At 38.2% G+C, this 22895-nt stretch overlaps 1 protein-coding gene across 7 annotated transcripts in view; it reads left to right on the forward strand.

Annotated features, from left to right (window-relative positions):
* ksr1b (kinase suppressor of ras 1b) overlaps positions 1-22895 on the forward strand; it is a 56058-nt gene that overhangs the window by 28630 nt on the left and 4533 nt on the right. For 5 of the 7 annotated variants that reach the window (XM_077208132.1, XM_077208133.1, XM_077208137.1 and 2 more), the window contains 14 exons: positions 862-1315; positions 8053-8210; positions 8454-8523; positions 8625-8708; positions 8792-8853; positions 8935-9047; positions 9372-9540; positions 15323-15365; positions 19197-19257; positions 19471-19868; positions 21062-21152; positions 21354-21487; positions 21593-21724; positions 21928-22069. In XM_077208132.1, the coding sequence (XP_077064247.1) occupies positions 862-1315; positions 8053-8210; positions 8454-8523; positions 8625-8708; positions 8792-8853; positions 8935-9047; positions 9372-9540; positions 15323-15365; positions 19197-19257; positions 19471-19868; positions 21062-21152; positions 21354-21487; positions 21593-21724; positions 21928-22069 (2111 nt within the window). Of the gene's footprint in view, positions 1-861; positions 1316-8052; positions 8211-8453; positions 8524-8624; positions 8709-8791; positions 8854-8934; positions 9048-9371; positions 9541-15322; positions 15366-19043; positions 19068-19196; positions 19258-19470; positions 19869-21061; positions 21153-21353; positions 21488-21592; positions 21725-21927; positions 22070-22895 lie in introns of all 7 variants that reach the window. The other 2 variants (XM_077208131.1, XM_077208134.1) reach the window with 1 other exon arrangement.

The following is a 22895-nucleotide window of genomic DNA, read 5'->3' on the forward strand; positions in this document are numbered from 1 at the left end:
TAGCTATATTAAGTGTACATTTGCTCCAAATTGGTTGGTTGTTTTTGTGCCACTACTGTTCAAAGGTTTAGGGTCAGGGTAAATTAGTTTTTTGTGACATTGACATTAATAATTAAACTTTATATTCATCAAAGTATCCTGACAAAAAAATATCACTGCTTTCAAAAAAAAAATGAAGCAGCACTACAACTGTTTTTAAAATTGACAATAATAAGGAATGTTTCTTGAGCAGCAAATCAGTATAATAGAATGATTTGCGACGGATCACGTGACGCTGAAGACTGGAGTTATGATGCTGAAAATTCAGCTTTGCATCACAGGAATAAATTACTTTTTAAAATATATTCAAATAGATGATGATACTTATGTTGAGATGATATTTGACAAAATCTCATATGGAAGAACACAAATTTTCGTACTTTCGCCAATGGCAGCAAGATTGGAAGCAAAACTTTACATTTATGAGTGTTGTTATTATTAACTAAAATCAAATATTTATTTATTTCTTTGTCAATTGAAATAAAGCTGAAGTAAAATATCATATAAATATTACATGGAAAAACTTAAATTGAAGTACTAACTAAAATGACTAAAAACTGAAATAAAAATATATTACATTTAAATGAAAGCTAAATGTTTAGTAATAATAATGACAAAAGCACATAACACAATTACTAAAATTTTAACTTAAATTGAATCTCAAAATATAAAAAATAAAAGCTGATTCAAATTATTAATAAATACTATTATTGTTTATAAATAATACTAAAATACTACTTTTAGTCAAGGTCTGGAGCCCTGCATTGATCATCCACCTGTTACTGAATAGTCCTAAAGTCTCTTGCTTTTGTGTTTTAACAGGAGGACTTCTCAAGAAAGAGGGCATCCCGTGGATAACAGAACCCACTCAACGTGACAGTACCTCTGCTGACCCGCTGTCTTGTTCTATGCGTGCACCTCAGTCTTACAATCCCAACCCAATCATATGGCCCCCTTCTTCTGCTTTGCCTGCCCCTCGTTCCTGCGTCTCCGTGTCTGCCCTACCCTCAACGGACTTCCCTACAATTGTCCACACTCGCTGTGATGTGCTGACGGACCCCTTCTCGTCCTCCCCGCAGCTGAACCACAGCACCTCCCGGCTGCTGTCCACCCCTCCAGCCACCCCACCAACCAAAAAGTCCGGCAACCTGAGGCCCCCACGAACTCCACCAACCCCCTCCCGCAAGCTGCTAAACCTCCTTCCCAGCATCAACCTCACACGCAGCAAGAGCCAGAGCCAGCTGGCCAACCGGATAGATGACCCTACACCCAACAAGTAAGTTCAACACTGAAAGATATTTCATTTAATAATAATAGTAATTCATTACATTCATATAGCGCTTTTCTTGGCACTCAAAGCGCTTTACATAAAAGGGGGAATCTCCTCAACCACTGTACAGCATCCACCTGGATTGTGTATTCACAATTAGTATATATATGATGACCAATTTACATTTTTACATTTACATTTATTCATTTAGCTGACGCTTTTATCCAAAGCGACTTACAATTGCTATATGTCAGGGGTCGCACGCCTCTGGAGCAACTAGGGGTTAAGTGTCTTGCTCAGGGACACATTGGTGTCTTGCAGTGGATTCGAACCCGGTTCTCTCACACCAAAGGCATGTGTCTTATCCACTGCGCCATCACCACCCCAATTTATCAATGTACTGCTCCATGGCATGAGGATCTCTTCTCAAAATTTGGATAAATAAGTGGTAAAGTATTAAGTATGACAGCTAAGGATTTGCAAACTAGAAATTGCATAAGGAAATCCAAGTGCTGGCACTGGTTCTGTGTAATAGACCTGCTTTCCTGTTGTCAGTCAGCTACACACAGAAATCACACAATCACTATGTGTATGGCTATAAATGATTAAACGCATGCAAAAAAAGACCAATCACAATGCATTTTTCAAATACACTACTATTCAAAGTTTTGGGGTCTGTAAACTTTTTTGAAAGAAGTCTCTTAGGGCCGTTACATAGTCAACGCATCGGTACGCATACATGTCTGAAAGGCTACGCATCACTACGTTTTGGCCGCCATTATGGGTGGACGCGTAGCCAAATGTGTCGTGTAAGGGTGCTTCTCAATATCCCTCCTCGTTTCCTCTCTCCTCTGTCCTCCATCCTATGACCCGGAAACCAATCAAGCACAGCCATCTTGAAGGACATCTCAATTCTCTAATTGCACCGCGAGGAGTCGAGGATCGAGGAGTGAGGAGCTTCCTGAGGAGTCATGAGCGAGGATACACAGGTGTATCCTATGCGGAAGTGTTTTATCGACTAAACGTGGCGCACATATAAATTCTCCTCCCCCTTCACATCGGTCACAATAATTTTAATTTATACTTTACCCCTGCAGTTTATATAAACCACACATCTCACATATTTCAACAGGGTATCTTGATTTATTATTATTCATTATGAATTTCTTAAATAAACAAACTTCAACAACATAAGGGCAGATTCTTTGAGCGCTGCTGATGACGCTATGAAGTGACGCTCGAGTGATCAAGTATTCCAATGTATAAAAAAAGCTTTCATTCGATTCCTCAGTCCTCATTTTCATTCCTTGCGTCCTTCCCTCACAACCTACAGGGGGTGGAGCTGAGACGCTAGGAAGGGAAGCGAGGAAAGGAAACAAGGATGCACAAATAAGAAATGAGAAGCACCCCTAGTTTTTGATACGCGACGCACCAATGCACACAATACTATGCGTTGTCGGTGGGGGCGACATTGAAAGTATTGTACATTAATTCAAGGATATTATGTTTACAGAAGGTGGTTTGAATAAAAAGGCAGGCGAAGAGGAAAATTATGCGAGCTTATGTATACATCCGCATTTATATGACAGTTCAACGCAATTACACTCAAATAAAATGTCTCTCCTCGTCCAGGCTTCCCATGGGAAGCACCAGAGACACAAACTCCATACTGATCTCTTCTTCGGTTTAAAGGGCGAACATACCATGGAACATACCACCGCCTATCTCTGCGCTGCCTTTGTTGCCGCCGATGTAAAACCATAGACAGTAAAAGAAAGTGTAAAATCAGCAATATGCACTCTTCTTCAGGTGTCATTTTGATCTGAATATCACCCGACTCTACTTCCCCCTGTTGCGTGAGGTTCAGGGTGTATTGCATGTTACGCATCGCCCGTGATGCTTGCGTCCACAGTTTAGACTATGAAAGGGAGCGCGTCGCTCTCGTTGCTTGATCGTGTTGCTCGCGTTGACTATGTAACGGCCCTTATGATCACTAACGGTGTATTTATTTGATCAAAAATACAGTAAAAACAGTTATATTGTGAAATATTACAATTCAAATTCATTATTTTTTTTGTTTTAATATATTGTAAATGTAATTTATTTTTAAAAAATGAAAAGAAACCATAAAGTCAATTTTTTCAGGATTATTTGATTAATTTAAAGTTAGAAAAATAAAATAGAAATCTTTTTAAACCTTATAAAATGTCTCTACTGTCACTTTTGATCAAATGAATGCATCCTTGCTGAATAAAAGCGATTCAAGAAAAATCTTGCTGGCTGCAAACTTTTGGATGGTAGTGTAGATCCATTTACATACATTTGATGGCACTTTCACTGCTGTCTGTAACAAAAATGCATCCATTTGGACATTAGCCTGCATCATCTATTGATTTTTTTCCCCTTTCTGATTCAGCCTAATTCTATAATGTCATTCTATAGTGATGTCAGAAACACTTATCTCATTGTACAGTCCTGAAGTAATGCACTGAGGAGGTGATGGGAATGGAATATGTTCATCTGAAGGGTGTGACTATTTAAAGATAAGTCTAAAGCATAAAAGCCTCTTCAAACCATAAAATTAGTCACAGGGCTAACAGTAACATGAAACTACACAGAAATATATGCTGACGAGTTAACTTTTAATGTTGATGTAACTGAATTTACAGGCTCCATTCCACACATAAGGAATATTCTGTCATTGTTGTTTGGTCACCCTCATGTTGCTAAAACCTGTCTGACTTCGTTTCCTCAGTGCTGGTTGCCCTTTTTCATGCACTTGGGCACTGGAGCTTTCGATCTTAGAAAATGATGCAAAAGCACCATCAAATATCATATACGCATGATTTGTGCACATTATTCCTAGTCTTCTAAAGCCATATGATAAATCCATAAAGGAACAGAACGAGATTTATAAATTACATTCACTGGGCTGTGACTCATTAATTGAATTGGTGAGGTCTGTCCAAATTGCCAGTGAATAACAACTTTAAATGATGGTTTGCATGAAGCTATCTTAATAGAGTTTAGAAAGCTTGAAACATATCTTAACATAAAGTCATATGGACCACTTTTATGATATTTTTATGGTTCTATATTGGACTTTTGACGTTTTCAAGTTGCCTGGATAAATTCTAAAAAATTTACCATTTCTATTCCCCAAAAGGACAAAAATCTTTGTTACATTGCATATATATCTCTTTAAAAAATCCAGAGGACTTTCAGTTATATGTTGCACAACATTTGATTCACATAACATGTTGCCTAACTCAGCAAAAATTTGGAATATTTTGCCCTGCAGCATAAATGTAGAAATCCTTCTTAGAAAAAATTTTCTTCTTATTATTTTAGTTCATGCTTTTCATATGTGTACCATGCAATGTCGCCCTGCCCCGTGTGTGTTTGGTCTGTGGGAGCGGACTCCTGTGTCATCTGAGATCACTGATGGCCGAGGTCCAGGCAGGTTTAGGACGGGGCGGAATAGTTCAACACCCCCCCTCCTTCTCCCCCATTACGTAGCCCCATTTCCCATTAGCACAAGGCCGAGGTCAGAACCCTTCTCAGACTCGCTGGCGTCCTGCGCATGATCATTCCCGCTCCTCTCCTCTCTCTCTGAGCCAATAAATGTCTGCTTTTGGAGCTCCTCCTCAGAATCTGTGTGTGAACTGAAGTCCACCGCAACTCCCTGCATGTGAAGCTTCACGCCTGCATTTGTACAACATTTTTCTAATATTTGTGGTGGCCAAGTTGTGTTTTTGTTTAAAGTTCTATAGAAAGATTTCTTGCTGGGAGGAGGTACAGAGTGAGTCATTAAGCTTTCTGGGAAACAGATCAGTCTTAAAGAGCACCTATTACACCCCTTTTCACAAGGTGTAAAATATGTCCCCAGAGTGTGTATGGTATGTTTTAGTTCAAAATATCCAACAGATAATTTTTACAGCAGTAACAATGTTTGTTTTTTTTGCCATTGACTTCTATGGGGATCTGTCATTGACATATCAACTATTCAGTTCTGACTAGTATGTATTCCAATTGTGACTAGTACATATATATTAGATACTAGTTTTTATTCAATAATTAATAGTATTAAGTCATGAGATACTAGTACCTATTAAATAGATACTAGTACTTATTCATTAGCTACTACTACATATTCATTAGATACTAGTACTTATTCATTAGCTACTACTACATATTCAACTAGTACTTATTCATTAGCTACTGCTACATATTCAATAGATACTAGTACTTATTCATTAGCTACTACTACATATTCATTAGATACTAGTACTTATTCATTAGCTACTACTACATATTCAATAGATACAAGTACTTATTCATTAGCTACTGCTACATATTCAATAGATACTAGTACTTATTCATTAGATACTACTACATATTCAATAGATACTAGTACTTATTCATTAGATACTACAACATATTCAATAGATACTAGTACTTATTCATTAGCTACTGCTACATATTCAATAGATACTAGTACTTATTCATTAGCTACTGCTACATATTCAATAGATACTAGTACTTATTCATTAGCTACTGCTACATATTCAATAGATACTAGTACTTATTCATTAGATACTACAACATATTCAATAGATACTAGTACTTAATCATTAGCTACTGCTACATATTCAATAGATACTAGTACTTATTCATTAGCTACTACTACATATTCAATAGATACTAGTACTTATTCATTAGCTACTGCTACATATTCAATAGATACTAGTACTTATTCATTAGATACTACTACATATTCAATAGCTACTAGTACTTATTCATTAGCTACTGCTACATATTCAATAGCTACTAGTACTTATTCATTAGCTACTGCTACATATTCAATAGATACTAGTACTTATTCATTAGCTACTGCTACATATTCAATAGATACTAGTACTTATTCATTAGCTACTACTACATATTCAATAGATACTAGTACTTATTCATTAGCTACTGCTACATATTCAATAGATACTAGTACTTATTCATTAGATACTAGTATTTATTCATTAGCTACTACTACATATTCAATAGATACTAGTACTTATTAGATACTAGTACTTATTAGATACTAGTACTTATTAGATACTAGTACTTAATAATAAGATATTAGTACTTATTAATTAGCTACTAGTACTTATTCAATACATACTAGTACCTATTTATTAGACACTAGTATCTTTTGTAATTTTTAGTAGTAACTATTCTTATTTTGCCACAACTGCTTTTTTTACGCGTCTTATGTTATGACTAGTCATAACTGCCACTGTAGAGTTCAATAAAAAATCTCAACAGTAAAATAAAACATCTTACTAGTAACATTTGGAATAAATACCAGTATCTTATAAATGGGTACTAGTATCTATTGAATAAATACTAGTAGCTAATTAATAAGTTGGTACAGACCCATCCCCGTGTAACAACGAGAGTAAATGACGACTGCTATGTTCATTTTTACATCTTATAACAAAACACCTCAATCGCTAAGGAGACATTCTTGTCTACAGCTGCTCCAGCGTCGAAACAATGTTGGACTGTGTTTAGTTCACTCAGGGCGGGTCTACGCTAAAACTGCAGTGTCAACAGTTGTGGGAGTAGCTTTTGCAAAACTATGTCACATTGCCCCGAATCTGAGAACGTTTTTTTTCTGAGACAGTGCTTACGTTTTATGGGGATTAAAAAAAAAAGCACTGGGTGGATTTTTATCATTAAAGGATGGTTGTTGTGTACACACACTGCCAACACACATTTATGTATTATTTATTAAGTAAAAGTGAATTTTTCATAATAGGTGCCCTTTGATGATTTCAGGTTAAATTGTAAATTGTCACAATAGTTCATTTAAATGTTTCTGCAATGTAACAAATCATTTTTTTGTGTTCAAATGTTCCAACCCTGGACAATGTAGCCACTTGGGCAAGGTTGTCATTCAAGGCCAGGATTACCCTTAGACTACCCTAAGGGTAATCGATGAAAGCACCCAACAGGTGTATTCCACAATCTCTCAAAAGAAATAATCGATTCTGAACTGTCTGTAATTCCAGCCTTACTTCCTGCACTAACCTACATAGGTTTGAAACAAATTTGCATAATGCCAGCCTATGGTCTTCACTGGCTGCCGGTGAACAAAGTTTAATTTGACCCGCTCTCAAACACTGTAGTTGTAGCTGAGGCCTGGAAGAGTTTGGGTCGAATTGTCGACATGTCGAGAAGATGCTGTTTTCTGTGCTGCCAAAGCCAATTCACTTTGCATGTATTTCAAAAGGATAAAGAAGTGAAGAGTCAGTAAAACCGGCACCATTGTTATTGTCCGTATGTATCACTGTGTATCAAGTAGAGATGCGCGGATGGGCTATTATTTCAACCGCATCACAAAACTCATCATCCATCCGCCATCCATCCGCACCAACGGTTTTGACCAATTTTCAAAACCGCACCCGCCCGCCATACGCTGATACAAGGCGCTGCTGATGACAGCCGCGAGACTAGAAACCGCCCGCCACCCGCCCGAATTTAATCTAAAAAAATGACCGAATCCTTGATTGAACCATTTCAGTCATTGTGAAAAAAGAGGTGATGCTGCAGTGTATATTATGATAAAATTAAAGGGTTTTTTGACCTTGGATGCATGTAGGAGGAGCCTTTAAAATAGCAAAACAGTTACTTTTGATGTCAACTACCAAGATACTAAATGTAGTTTTGTGTCCCTCACCCTGCAGGAGTGGGAAGAAAAACAAGCCTCTTCTGAATGTGCAGATAAACGGTGGAGGAAATGGCTGGGAAGACTCACCCTCACGGTCACCACTGCTGTCTGCCCGCTCCCCCAGCATCCTACCAAATACACCCAGTCACCTTGGTGATCCTGTGGCTTTAAGAAGTAAGTTTTCTCATTTAGCCCTAGTAAAAGACTAGCTGTGTACCTAAACAGCATTTTAAGGAATCACAAATGTGCTTCCATCATGAAGGCTGATCCAAAGACTGTAATGCTATGCTTCCTTTTGAGATTTGTAGTGTATATATGCTTATTTGAGTATCACAACAATAGCTTAGCAACATGCTAACACTAAACTTAGTTTTAATTAATTTTGTGTCCAATCCGTGTTTCTTTATCATCATCTAGATAACGTTGCAACCCATGGAAGCTCTCCGTTAATCATGAGGAAGGATATTGGTCTGGATGTCACTCACAGGTAATGACCACTGAACTTTTTCCTGTTTTCACTCTCATGTACGAGTTTGTCTTTCAACTTCCAGCACAACTGAAATTGGCTTTCTTATTGTGCCTCCTCAGGTTTTCCACTAAGTCCTGGTTGTCTCAGACGTGCCAGGTGTGCAAGAAGAACATGATGTTTGGTGTTAAATGCAAACATTGCAAGTACGTGAACGTGAAGACAAGAAACGTTTAGGAAAACCACATCTAACTTTCTCCCTGCTAATGATTGATTCCATCTCTTTTAGGGTGAAGTGCCACAACAAATGTACCAAAGAGGCCCCTAAGTGCAGGATTTCATTTGCACAACGTAAGATTTTGAACAAGTTGTAATATATATTCAGACAGATTGGTGCTGCAGATGATCTAAAGTCATGTCCTGTTCTTTCAGTTCCAAACAAGATCAGAAGAACAGAATCAGTACCATCAGGTATCAACAACCAGGTGGAGCGACCGGCAGAGTCGCAGCAGTACGGAACATTACCAAAGGCAATAAACAAAAAGGCATGTAGCAAACCACACAAACCAGGAAGTTGAGATTCTCATTATGCTAACTCCTTGTATGTGCTGACTCAGTGGTGTTATAAGTCTCTTAAAGTTGAAGTGTCATTTTTTTAAATACTTAAATAAGAATTAGTAATAAGTAAATAAATGTAATGATTTTTTAAAAAGACCTTTTTATTTATTTATTTAAATTTTTCAATTTAAATTGCTCATGCTAGTGACTAGCATGCGACTTCTATTTCATATGTCATAACTGTTTTAAACATCCATTTTTACACCTTGTTTTTGGAGAATGTTTTCTAAGATTTGCATTTTACCCTTCAGGACCACCCTCCATCCCCGAGTCACCTGGACTCCAGTAGTAACCCCTCCTCCACCACCTCCTCCACCCCCTCCTCACCTGCCCCATCCAGTCAGAGCAACCCCCTGGGTGTCACCCCGCCACCCAACCCCTCCCCTAAGGGTCACGTTGACAGTCGCTTTCACTTCCCAGGTCAGTCTCGTTTACACAGAATGACAGAATCTCATTTACCCTCTGCGTCTAAAACCTTTTAGAATTCGACACAAGAAGGTCTTTCTTTTCGAAGCACAGCAGGCACTTCTTCATTGTCTGTCTGTCCTCCAGTGCTCAGAATTAACATCTTGGATGAATGTATACTAACCTGCTAATATCTGCCCTTAATGTCCCACTGTGCATTGCTAAAGCATTTCTATATTGTTTCATTAGCAAGGAATTCTTTCTGATGCATAACACGCTAGTTGTTTAACTGGGTCTTTCTCTTTTCCTTGCGGACATCTGTCTGTTTGTCCCATTCATTAGCTGCCTGCTACTTTCAGCATAGACCGCAGTTTGTCTTCCCTGGTGAGTTAACAATCATCATCATAGAACTCTGTTATTTACCCTTTAGGTGTGATGTCTGAGTTCCTTGTTGAGTTATCACTTTTTGAGACAATACAATTCAATTCAATTCAAATTTATTTCTATAGCGCTTTTCACAATACATGTTGTTTCAAAGCAGCTTTACAGAAAGTGCATTTCAGAAATGTACATAGAAAAAATACAGTTAGTTAATCATGTAGTAATTTAGGGCATAACATATTGCCGGCGTCGAGTCGTCTCTTCACAGGCGTCGAGTCGTCTCTTCACAGGCGTTTAGTCATCTCATCGCAGGTGTTGGGGCATCTGAAGTCTCCGTGAGAGGCTGGATACAAACTGGAGCTGACGAACGCTATTTACCTCGGGACTAGCGTCCCGAGATAACACCAGAAGAGCAGATAGGAGATAATTAGCATAGCTGCTGTTCATAATATTAATGCATTCGATCTGATTCAACAGTGGTATAAAAGGTAAGCATTATGTGAATGCTTGGCTAACGAGATGCGTCTTTAATCTAGTTTTAAACTGGGACAGCGAGTCTGAGTCTCGAACAATATCAGGAAGGCTATTCCAGAGTTTAGGAGCTAAATGCGAGAATGCCCTCCCTCCTTTAGTGGACTTAGATATCCTAGGAATGACCTGAAGCCTCGAATTTAGTGATCTTAAAGAGCGCGATGGATTGTAGGGCGATAGAAGGTCCATTAAATACACAGGAGCTAGACCATTTAGGGCTTTATAGGTCAGTAATAATACTTTGTAATTGATACGGAACTTAATATGTAACCAGTGTAGAGATGATAAAATTGGTGTTATATGATCATATTTTCTTGACCTAGCAAGAACTCTAGCAGCTGCATTTTGCACTAACTGTAGCTTGTTTATTGAGGATGCAGGACAGCCAGCTAATAAAGCATTACAGTAATCTAGTCTCGAGGTCATCAATGCATGAACTAACTTTTCTGCATCAGAAACAGATAGCATGTTACGTAGCTTAGCAATGTTTCTAAGGTGGAAAAAGGCTGTTCTTGTAACATATGAAATATGATTTTCGAAAGACAAGTTGCCGTCTAGTATAACACCCAGTTCTTTTACTGTAGTAGATAAAGTAACAGGACATCCTTCTAAATTAAAGTTGTATTGTACAACGTTTTTTGGGTAGTTTTTTGGACCAATAAGTAATACCTCCGTTTTATCTGAATTTAATAGCAGGAAATTACACGTCATCCAGCATTTTATATCTTTGAGACACTCTGTCAATTTAGATAAGTTAGTGTTTTCATCTGGTCGTGATGAAATATATAATTGAGTGTCATCAGCATAACAGTGGAAATTAATTCCATGTTTTCTTATAATGTTACCAAGTGACAGCATATATATTGAGAATAGCAGAGGGCCTAACACCGATCCTTGTGGCACTCCATAGTCTACTGACGTTATCTTTGATTTTTCCCCATTTAAACAGACAAAATGATAACGGTCTGATAAGTACGATCTAAACCAGCTTAATGCCTGTCCCTGAACACCAGTGTAGTTTTGTAGTCGATCCAAGTAGGGCTGCAACAACTAATCGATAAAATCGATTATAATCGATTATGAAAATCGTTGTCAACGAATGTCATTATCGATTAGTTGGTCTGCTTACGTCACGGGGAGCGTTTACTGGTACGCACACACACACAAGGTCTCTCTCCCTCAGGCGCTCTGCCGAGCGCGCGCGCTACACGGTTTGGAGCAGTCTCTTCTGTCTCGCATGCGCGGTCTTGCTTGCGCGCTCTAGATTTCGGGAGTTTGAACTAATTCGCGGGCATCAGGGAGCCGCAATCAATATGCGTGAGACTCCCGGGACTTCCGGGATGTCTGTATTTTGTCTCGAGCATCAGGTTGTGCAATCAGTTCGCTCGCAACGTAAGTGATGGATTAAAATAGCGCTACCGCAGAAATAGGTTAAATTAAAACGGTGTTTACAAAGTGAAGCATTAAATACAAAGGCAGTTAATAACAGCAGCAGTAAAATATTGTTTTTTAGTCACTGTACTCAGTGGTTTTCAGCGAATGCTTGTGCACTAATGCATAATTTCTCCTGTCCTTTACTCAAGCCTGTTAGCTTGCTGGGTAACGTTACCTCCATTCCGTTCTCTTTTTATAGCATTTGTCTACTAAGTTTTAATTGTTTTTCAAACGCGATCTACTGCGGCTCTACATTCACACAATTGTTTTCAGTCTTTCTATATTTATTTAATCAATTTATCCTTATATTATATTCTTTTATATATTATATATATAATATATATTATATTCTTTATCCTTATATTCCTTATATATAATTAATTTTAAATAAAATTAAATGAATTATATATTTTAGATGTTTTTAGTTTGTTTTTAGTTCAGATATTCACATCTGAACAACATGTCTGTGTAAATTTGTTTTAACAAAAATTGTGTTAAAACATAATATGTTGGATATCATTTTTTTAACAATAATCATGTTTGTCAACTTGCCATCAGCAATTATCATTAAAAACAATGCAAATATTGATATTAGTAAAACTCAATGTGTGGCTTTTGCACTTTTTAAAGTACACTTTTACACATAAATACCCTGATTTACGGTTTTATTTAGTTATAATAAAAAAAAAATCTAATTTAATTTCTATCCGATTAATCGATTAATCTAAAAAATAATCGTCCGATTAATCGATTATCAAAATAATCGTTAGTTGCAGCCCTAGATCCAAGCGTATTTTATGATCTATAGTGTCGAACGCAGCGCTAAGATCGAGTAGAACTAGTATTGAGATACAGCCTTGGTCAGAAGCTAAAAGTAAATCATTTGTAATTTTAACTAGCGCAGTTTCTGTGCTATGATGCGGTCTGAATCCCGACTGGAATTTTTCATAGATATCATTTTCTTGCAAGAAAGAGCACAATTGAGCGGACACAACTTTTTCTAGTATTTTAGACATAAATGGAAGATTTGAAATGGGTCTGTAATTTGCTAGGTTATTTGGATCTAATTGCGGTTTCTTAATGAGAGGTTGTATTACTGCCAGCTTGAATATTCTTGGAACATGACCTAAAGATAAATACGAGTTAATAATATTGAGAAGAGGCTCTTCCACTACAGGTAACACTTCTTTCAGTAGTTTAGTGGGTATTGGATCTAATAAACATGTTGGTTTAGATGCAATGATAAGTTTATTTAGCTCTTCCTGTCCTTTAGTTGTAAAGTGGTGTAGTTGTTCTTGAGGGATGATAATTGAGGCTGAATCATTAGAGACCATAAAGGATTGTATATTTACAATTCTGTTTCTGATGCTTTCTATTTTCTCATTGAAGAAATCCATAAAATCATTACTACTATACTGTAACGGAATATTTTGCTCTGGTGATGTCTGTTTATTTGTTAGTCTAGCTACAGTGTTGAATAAAAACCTTGGATTATTTTGGTTATTTTCTATTAGTTTGTGGAGATGCTCAGCCCTGGCTGCTTTTAGAGCCTTTTTATAACGTGACATACTGTCTTTCCACGCGATTCTAAAGACCACTAAATTAGTTTGTTTCCATTTACGCTCTAAGTTACGAGTTTCTCTCTTGATAACATGCGTAGGACTGTTGTACCATGGTGCTTTAGTTTTCTCTCTAACCTTTGTTAATCTAATTGGTGCAACAATTTCTAGTGTACTAGAGAAAATGGTGCTCAAACTGCTAGTCATTTCCTCTAGTTCATCTGTTTGTTTGGGTTCACTGAGCAGCTGAGATAGATCAGGTAAGCTATTTGAGAATCTATCTATAGTGGTTGGAAGGATTGTTCTGCCTGGTCGAAAACGTGGCGCAACATGACAAATTTCAGCAGTACGTATTATGCAAGTTATCATGTAATGATCAGTGACATCATCACTTTGCGGTACAATATCTATATCGGTTGGATTGGTCCCATATGATATAATTAAATCTAGTGTATGATTTAGACGATGAGTGGGACCACTGACGTTTTGCTTGACCCCAAAGGAGTTTAATAAATCTGTAAACGCAGTCCCTAACGCATTATTTGTGATATCTACGTGTATGTTAAAATCTCCAACAATTATTGCTTTATCGACATTGACCAATAGATCTGAGAGAAAGTCTGCAAACTCTTTTAGGAAATCAGCATAGGGCCCTGGAGGTCTATATACAGTAGCCAAGGCTAGAGATAATAGGGATTTCTTTCTTACATCTAAGAACGTAACATTTAGCACAAGTACTTCAAACGAATTAAACCTGTGACCTGTTTTCTGAGTAACATTTAGAAAATCTCTATAGATTGTTGCAACACCGCCACCACGACCGATCAGACGGGGCTCATGCTTATAACAGTATCCTGGTGGAGTAGACTCATTTAGACCGAAATAATCATTTGGTTTAAGCCAGGTTTCAGTAAGGCAAAATACATCAAAACTATTATCTGTGACCATTTCATTTACAATATCCGCCACAACTCAACTGTGCTCTCCCAATCTTGAGAGCTTAACCTGCAGTGAACTCTGTAGTGAACTTAAACTGTACTGAGATTAAGCCTTATCCCCAATAGAACTCTAAGCCCTTGAGATCTTCCTCCGATTTCATGTGATGCATGCTGCTTGGCGGCTCAGCAAAAGTGTGCATGGAAGGCGCATATTGTCCACGAGGGCGGTGCTCATGTTCACCCTTCTGAAACCTAATTTGACAAATGGGACACCCTACCGTCTTGTGTCCTTTGTAAGTCCACAAAATCGCAAGTGAAGTGTGCCATTTGGGACAGGGCCAGTGTTGCTATCAGTGTTTAGACTGTGATGTGCTCCCTCCTAGTGGTTATCTATGGGAATTGTTTTACTTTTTGCAGTATTTTGCATTTTCAGCTGTCTGTGTCTGTGTACATGTATGGAGAATCTGAAACGCATATTATTCTACTGTATAGTTTACATTTATATTAAAGTTCTTAACACGCAAAACTATTGCTATTGCTCAAATCCCTAACCTTGAATACTTAGCTTTGGCACATACACTGGACATGTGTGTGTGTTTTTTTGTAAGAGCTCAATACTTTTATTAAAAAAGGACACATTAAATGGATCAAAAGTGACAGCAAAGACATTTATAAAATTACAAAAGATTTCTGAACGTTTAATAGCAATATTGGTGTATAATGTTGAAGGTGAACTTCTGCACTCTGAAGTACACTTACACTCAGGGGCGTAGCACCAAATGTTGGGCCCAGGTCACAGTACCAAGGGGTAGGCCCCTCACAACACCACAATATATATCAATATATCTTTGTGGGCCCCCCCATTTCTCGAGGGCCCCTGTTACTCAGTTCTACTATTACCCTGTCTGACGCCCCATGAAATCACACACTCAGAATCCCTTTTTTTCCTCACAGACGTATCCAGTTCCACGCATCAAGATGGCAGTTACAACACTGGGTAAGGCAAGACTCCTCAATTACTGTTATTACAGTATTTCTAAAATTGTTTTGACCCCGGACCAGTTAAATGCAAGTGTCATTGGTTTTGGTTCCTGTTAGAAATGAAATGTCAAACGAAAGTGCCAAATCTTAGTCTTTTATTCAGGCATATGAATGAACAATCTTCAGCACTGGGGAGACAAAAGCTCTGCTTCTAATATCTGGGTTATAGAATATTTAGGAAAAGTTTAAGGGGAGTAATACAGATATAACCAATAGAACCATACATTACATCATATCATATCATCTATACGTTATATAACAAGTCTATAATTGGTCAGTTTCCGGCGAGTTATCCAACAGACCCTAAGGTCCAGTAGGGCTGGGTATCGTAAACTAAATTTTTTGATACCGATACCTTGATTTCAATACCGGTTCCTGAACGATACTTTTTTCGATACCAATTTTATGAAACCAGTTTTAACAATATAACATTACCTAAAAAAAAACTTAAATTTTTTCAGTTTGTTGACTTTTTAACACTTATATTTTGAATCTGTAAAAAAGCACCAATGCTAAACTTTTCTATGTTTCCTAATCATTTAACAACATGTATTCTTTACTTCAATTAGCTCATTGTTTCTGCCTTAACTTAATGCATTGTTTAACAATGAAAATGAATGAAAATGAATTGAAATGCATTACACACAGTCACCTCTGATAACAAATCACTCTAAATTGTAATTTAGACTCATGCATTTTCTGTAAAGCTGCTTTGAAACGATATGTATTGTGAAAAATGCTATACAAATAAATGTGAATTGAATAAAATATAGGCTACTGGGGTGTGGGATATAGCTATGCCTCACTCTCTCAGCACACATGAAGCTTGCCACAAAGCACTGGCGAAAGTAGCCTAACTGTACGTTCACACCGCCAACTTGAGCTTCCAAAGCTACCGGAAGTCATTCATTTTCAATGGAAGCTGGCCTCTCTCAGCTGCAAGGAGCGTCAAATCCATCGGCGTCGTGTTTTGGGCGTTTTCAGCGTCCATCAGAAAGTTAAAAGTAGCTCAACTTTAGGGTAATGAGCTCTGACGCGGTTCAGCGGCAAGCAGCGACAAAAGCCAGCAACCAATCGGAATATAAACGTCCCCCGCGCTGGCTGATTCCAGAGAAACATACCATGTAAACTTTAGTTCCTACCAAAACATTAGTTCCGAGAAAATGGAGGAAAAGCTAACCAACACTGTTGCTGGGTTTCCTATCATTTATGATATCACGTTGTTTGCATATAGATAATGGTCCTGGAGGGTGTCATGAACCCAAAATCTCTGAGTCCGACATCTTCTCCGCAAATACAATACAGCAGCACCAAACACAACAACTTCGCGATTATCCATGATCCAGTGATACACGTTTGAGAATGAGCGCAACTTTTATTTGAAATATTTACGAACGCTCGTTTCAAGCGGGAATACAATTCATTTGCTCACTGTAACACCGATTTGACCAATTGCACTAATGCAAATAATAATGCAAATAATAATCATAATAGCTTATTATTTTTTTCCCCCGATCTAATGTGACCAAAACAGTTATAAAAATGCTGTCATTATAAAATGTTTCTTCAATATATTGCTTGTTTTTTCTGTTTATTACATTTAATGTTGTGACACTTATTCTCTTCTCCCTGCTACGCCAGAGTGGCCAAAGCGTCAACAAGCTTCCCCGTACTTTTTGACAAGCGTCCTTGGCCTGGCGGCCAGAGCTTATTTGTCGCTCAAGTCGGCGGAGGTGTGAACGTACAGTAATGATTATGGATGTGTCGGGAAACAATAGCAAGGAGATATTTTAATTGTTTATTAATGAACAAGTGTTTTACTTGTTCAAGTGTGTTGGCTGCAAAGATGATTATTGCGATGCTGACTCATTCCTGCAGTAGTGAACGCACGCGCGACTATATGGATTAAGTAATCAAACTATTTATTTCTAATTGTTTAGTTTAAAAAGTAGACATATTTTGACCGTATATAGGACTATTTCTCATGTCTGTGAGGCAAGTATCCTATTCGCTGAGTTTCGGTTCATTTGTGATGCGCTCCAGTTCTTGCTGTCGAAGACGGATAAACTTTCTACTCCCAAGTGTATTCTGTGCGCTTTTAAGTGCCTTATCAGATTTACCGTGTTGCCGGTCTTGGCAGCAATTATCTTGCCGAAAATATTGCATCGCGTGCTTCTGGCATCGAGTCTGGTACATAGGTACACTTTTGATCATTTCCACATATTTTCTATCTATCTGGGTTGGGACGCTTACACACACACACACACACACACACTACAGCCGCGGTGCGATCCGATGAGGCACGTCTCTGGGCAGCCGCGTAAACTAGTGTTTTTCCGCCACAGCCAATCATGCTGCATGTTTATTGTTTCACTGACGTTGAGGAGATTAACCACTGAGGTACCAAAATTTGGTACCGAAAAACAAGACATGTTTCGATACTCGGTAGTATCGAGGCAATTCGGTCGGTACCTAAAAAGTACCGAACTCGGTACCCAGCCCTAGGGTCCAGAAAGGCCCTCATCATATAACATAGAGAGAAGAAGAAGGGAGGAGGACCCTTCCCCCATCCGATTACAGAGACCTAAATTAATGAATAACAGATGTTGGTGTACATTATCTCAAGACAAAGGAATCTTTTGTGTTATAGACTTACACATTTTATACTGTGCTATGCTGAGACTTTAGATAGTTACACTTAACTTCTAACAGTTCCTCATTTTAATTTCTGTCCATATTCCTGAACTACACTCACCTAAAGAATTATCAGGAACACCTGTTCATTTTCTCATTAATGCAATTATCTAATCAACCAATCACATGGCAGTTGCTTCAATGCATTTAGGGGTGTGGTCCTGTTCAAGACAATCTCCTGTGCTCCAAACTGAATGTCAGAATGGGAGGGATCCTCTAATGGCTACTTCCAGCAGGATAATGCACCATGTCACAAAGCTTGAATCATTTCAAATTGTTTTTTTGAACATGAAAATGAGTTCACTGTACTAAATGGCCCCCACAGTCACCAGATCTCAACCCAATAGAGCATCTTTGGGATGTGGTGGAAGGGGAGCTTCGTGCCCTGGATGTGCATCCCACAAATCTCCATCAACTGCAAGATGCTATCCTATCAATATGGGCCAACATTTCTAAAGAATGCTTTCAGCACCTTGTTGAATCAATGCCACTTAGAATTAAGGCAGTTCTGAAGGCGAAAGGGGATCAAACACAGTATTAGTATGGTTCCCAATAATCCTTTAGGTGAGTGTATATCAGTGACTGAATACACTTTTTGGTTATTCCTTCATCATGAATTAATCAAGTTCACGAAGTTCACACAGAACCAATGTAGCAGCACTATAATTGAAATGAAGCTGAAATAACACAATGTAAAAATGTTACTGTAAAAACTTTAAAGACATTAAAGTTACATAGAAATATAAAAAAGCTAATAAAAATGACAAAAGCACATAAAATTACTAAAAATTCAAACTGAAAATATAAAAATAAAAGCTCATTCAAAATATTTAATAGTATGATACTACTAAAATAATACGGTCTCAAATATAATTTATTTCAAATGTTTTACATGAAAACAGTTGACATCAATTTTTCCTTTATTTGTGAACCACATTAGAAAGTCACATGGGTTCAGAAAAACGTGAGTAAATAACAGAATTTATATTTTCAGGTGAACTATCCCTTGTAAATGATCGAGATCATACATAGTATTTATATACTGCTAAATGTTTTAATGTGTTGAGTCTGGCGTGTCTTCTCTCCCATGCAGAGAAACAGACCAGTTGGACGGTAATGTTAAGCAGACATCAACAGGCCAGAAGGAAGCTGTGGTGAGTTCCGCAAGAAACACCTTCCACAGAGCTATCAGGAATTGAAAGCATTTGTGGGCACAATTTCCAGTTTATATTGGTGGTCACATGCTTTTTTTCCGCTCAGTGGTGTATGTGTAGTGACCCTGGCCTCTAAAGAGACAGTACTTAAACTTTTTAGCTTACATCTGCATTTTGAATTGTGTAAACTCAAAACCTATTCTTCTTATTCAGGGTGAGGGACAGCAAGCGGATGACGGTCAGGATAAGGAGGGATCGGACGATGAAAGTGAAGATGATGAAGTGGATGACCTGCCCAAATGCAAGGGCTACTGGAAGGACCACATAAGCCGTAAGGCCAGCCAGACTAGCGTTGACCTGCGGGAGTGGGATGTGCCGTTTGAGCAGCTGGAGCTGGGAGAGCTGATCGGTAAAGGCCGATGGGGGAAGGTGTGCAGGGGCCGCTGGCACGGAGAGGTGGCCGTTCGACTGTTGGAGATTGACGGTAACAATCAGGAGCACCTGAAGCTGTTCAAGAAGGAGGTGATGAACTACCGGCAAACGCGACACGAGAATGTCGTGCTGTTCATGGGGGCTTGCATGAACCCGCCCCATCTGGCCATTATCACCAGGTTCATCTCTTTCTGCTCTCCCAATGTTGTGTTGTTCATGTACACTGACATTCAAAAGTGTTTGTTTTTGTTTTTTTTCTGAAGAAGAAATTAAAGGTGGGGTAAGTTGTTTTTGAAATATGCTGTTGGCCAATGTTGATATTCGAAATCAACCCAAACAAACACACCCCTTCTTCATTGCTCCGCCTCCAAAACATACAATCCAATCCAACAGCCCTGCTTCGAGTCGGTCTCGAACCCCGATCCCCCTACAAGCGAGTCGAGTGGACTAACAATGACGCTAAACACCGCATTCACTAGCAGCAGTCGTCAGTGTGACTCTGGCCTAACTGGCCTCCGTTACGCATGCAATCTAAGAGAGGATGTTTGATTATCATAGCAGAAGCGCAACAGAATAATCCTTCACGAAAAATAAAGTGCAGATGATGACCGAATGACAAGGAAGATCAAAAAACAAAACGTTCACTACACAATAGTAATTACAAATAAGAGTTGGTTGTTAGTTGCCAACAGTAGGTACAGCAGCTCCAGACACACAATGACAATCAAACCCAGTGTTGCTCACGTGTGGACCCGAATCAAAGCAACCTCCGCGTCTGTTTTCAGGCCTTCCCAATTCACTCTCTCCATCACTGGACAGCGTTTCTAATATTAACACGGGTCTTAAAGCTCTTTCCCAGACATAACCCTTTATTTTCCAGTGATTTCTTCTGAGCTTTTCTCTTTTGTAGTGTGTCTCATCTCTATTTCTGCAGTCTTTCTTCAAATCTCCCTCTTGCTCATTCTCTCTCCTCCACCGTCATACGCCCCTAATGCTGATTGGCTACACGTTTGTTGTTGTGTCGGCCGACTAACTTGCAAACAGCATATTTCAAAAACTACTGATTCCACCTTTAAATTGACAAAAAGTTACTGTAAAGACATATGTTACAAAAGATTTCTGTCTCAAATATTGCTGTTTTGAACTTTATATTCATCAAATAATCCTGAAAAAATGTTTTCCAAAAGAATATTGTGTAAAAATTGTTTTCAAGAAGTTTCTTTGAGCACCAAATCAGCATATTTAGAATGATTTCTGAAGGATCATTTGACAGTGAATATGTTTTCAGACACGCTAGTGTATGTGTTTTGAATGTTGAATATGAGAGCATATGTGTGTTTGGATTTTGATTGATCTATTTATCTATCCATAGCTTCTGTAAAGGACGGACGCTATACTCTGTTGTCAGGGACTCTAAACTTGACATCAATAAAATAAGACAAATCGCTCAGGAAATTGTAAAGGTATGAAGCATAACATGCAATACATGTTCTTAGTTTTATTTTAAATGATTCATCAATGCATGTTATTATCCAAAGAAAATGAAAGAAGGGATTTAAATTTCTATTGCCGCCATATTGAGTGAAATGGTTATACACTTATACTGTCTTTGCTTTAACAGTTTTTTGTTGTTGTTGTTGTTGTTGTGTTTTTACATTCTACAGGGAATGGGTTACCTTCATGCAAAGGCAATTGTGCACAAAGATTTAAAGTCCAAGAATGTGTTTTACGATTCAAACAAAGTAGTAATCACAGATTTTGGCCTGTTTGGGATGTCTGGAGTGGTCCAAGAGGGAAGGTAAGGGTTCATGTCATGACTGCAGTATTATAATAAATTAATAATCTTATCATACAATATGCTTTGTTCAGAGCTTCATTAACGCATGTGTGTGTCTGTGAGTAGGCGGGAAAATGAACTGAAGCTGCCACGGGGGTGGATCTTTTACCTAGCTCCAGAGATCGTGCAAAAGATGGGTCCAGGAAACCAAGAAGATTGTTTGCCCTTTTCAAAAGCTGCTGATGTTTACGCCTTTGGGTAAAAGCCACATCTTTGTTTTTAGATCTGCATCTCATCTAATGTGCCTAAAATGCAAATACTTGGTTTGGGTGTTAGTTTCATTTCTGCTTACTTTTTTCTCACAAGGCTTTTTCTGATTGATCTTTAAATGCATTTTAAAAACAATATATTTCATGCCAACAATGGAGTTGATCAGTTGACTGTGAATATGTCTGTCTTAGCACTATCTGGTATGAACTCCAGGCCAAAGACTGGCCTATCATCAACCAACCAACTGAAGTTTTGATCTATCAGCTGGGAAGTGGAGAAGGCCTCAGAACGTTACTGGCCCAGAAGGGTACAAGCCTGGGCAAGGAGGTTACGGTGAGTCCAGCCCCAGTACATTTAAAATTATATATTATTATTGTTATATATTATTAATTCAGTATTAACTCATATAGTCAGCCTAATGGTGCACAGCTTATTAAGCAATAATTATTTATTTAACATGTAGGCCTATGTGTGCATTAAAAGTACAATTTCGGCAACGAGATCAATGCTAAGCCAAATAGAGTGCCGAAGTTATGACGTCACTTTGTAGGCCAAAACGCGGAAGTGAGTTAGCATTTTAGCACCTCCGGTTCCCTCGCCCTAGAGTCTATGGGTTTTTTTAATGGGTTTTTGCTAAATCGCCTGAAATAAGGTCTGTGGTTAACAAAGCTTCTAAATATTTTCACGTTTTGATCTATGACATAAAACACACCAGTTATACCAGCTGCTTGTGGTTTTTTAAACTTTATTGTGTCTGCTTGAGGTTTTTTAAAACTTTATAGGCCTTAAAAATGTATAAATTTTGAATTAATTTGTAAAGATTATCTTGATAGACAAAACGTGTAAGGGTCACAACTCTTTGTTGAACACAGATCTTATTTTTTGCGATTTTCCAAAAGTCTATGGGGAAAATGCATAGCTTTTCGATCGAGGGAACTCATGCGCCGCTAACTTTCGAGTTGTCCTACAAAGTGACGTCATAACTTCGGCACTCTATGAAGATAAAGATGTGTTCTGTTGACTGGCGTGTTTATTGAACCAATCAGATAAGAGTAAATCGAGAGTCAGCGAGACGCTCATTTGATTGGCTACATGAAGAAGGTGGACCCGCCCTCCTCTTGGCGCTTGCAAAACTCAAAACTGTAAGCGCAGCTAATAG

Source organism: Siphateles boraxobius, unplaced genomic scaffold, assembly GCF_051911475.1.
Source record: "Siphateles boraxobius isolate OS27281-9 unplaced genomic scaffold, OSU_SipBor_1 6, whole genome shotgun sequence".
NCBI lineage: Eukaryota > Metazoa > Chordata > Actinopteri > Cypriniformes > Leuciscidae > Siphateles > Siphateles boraxobius.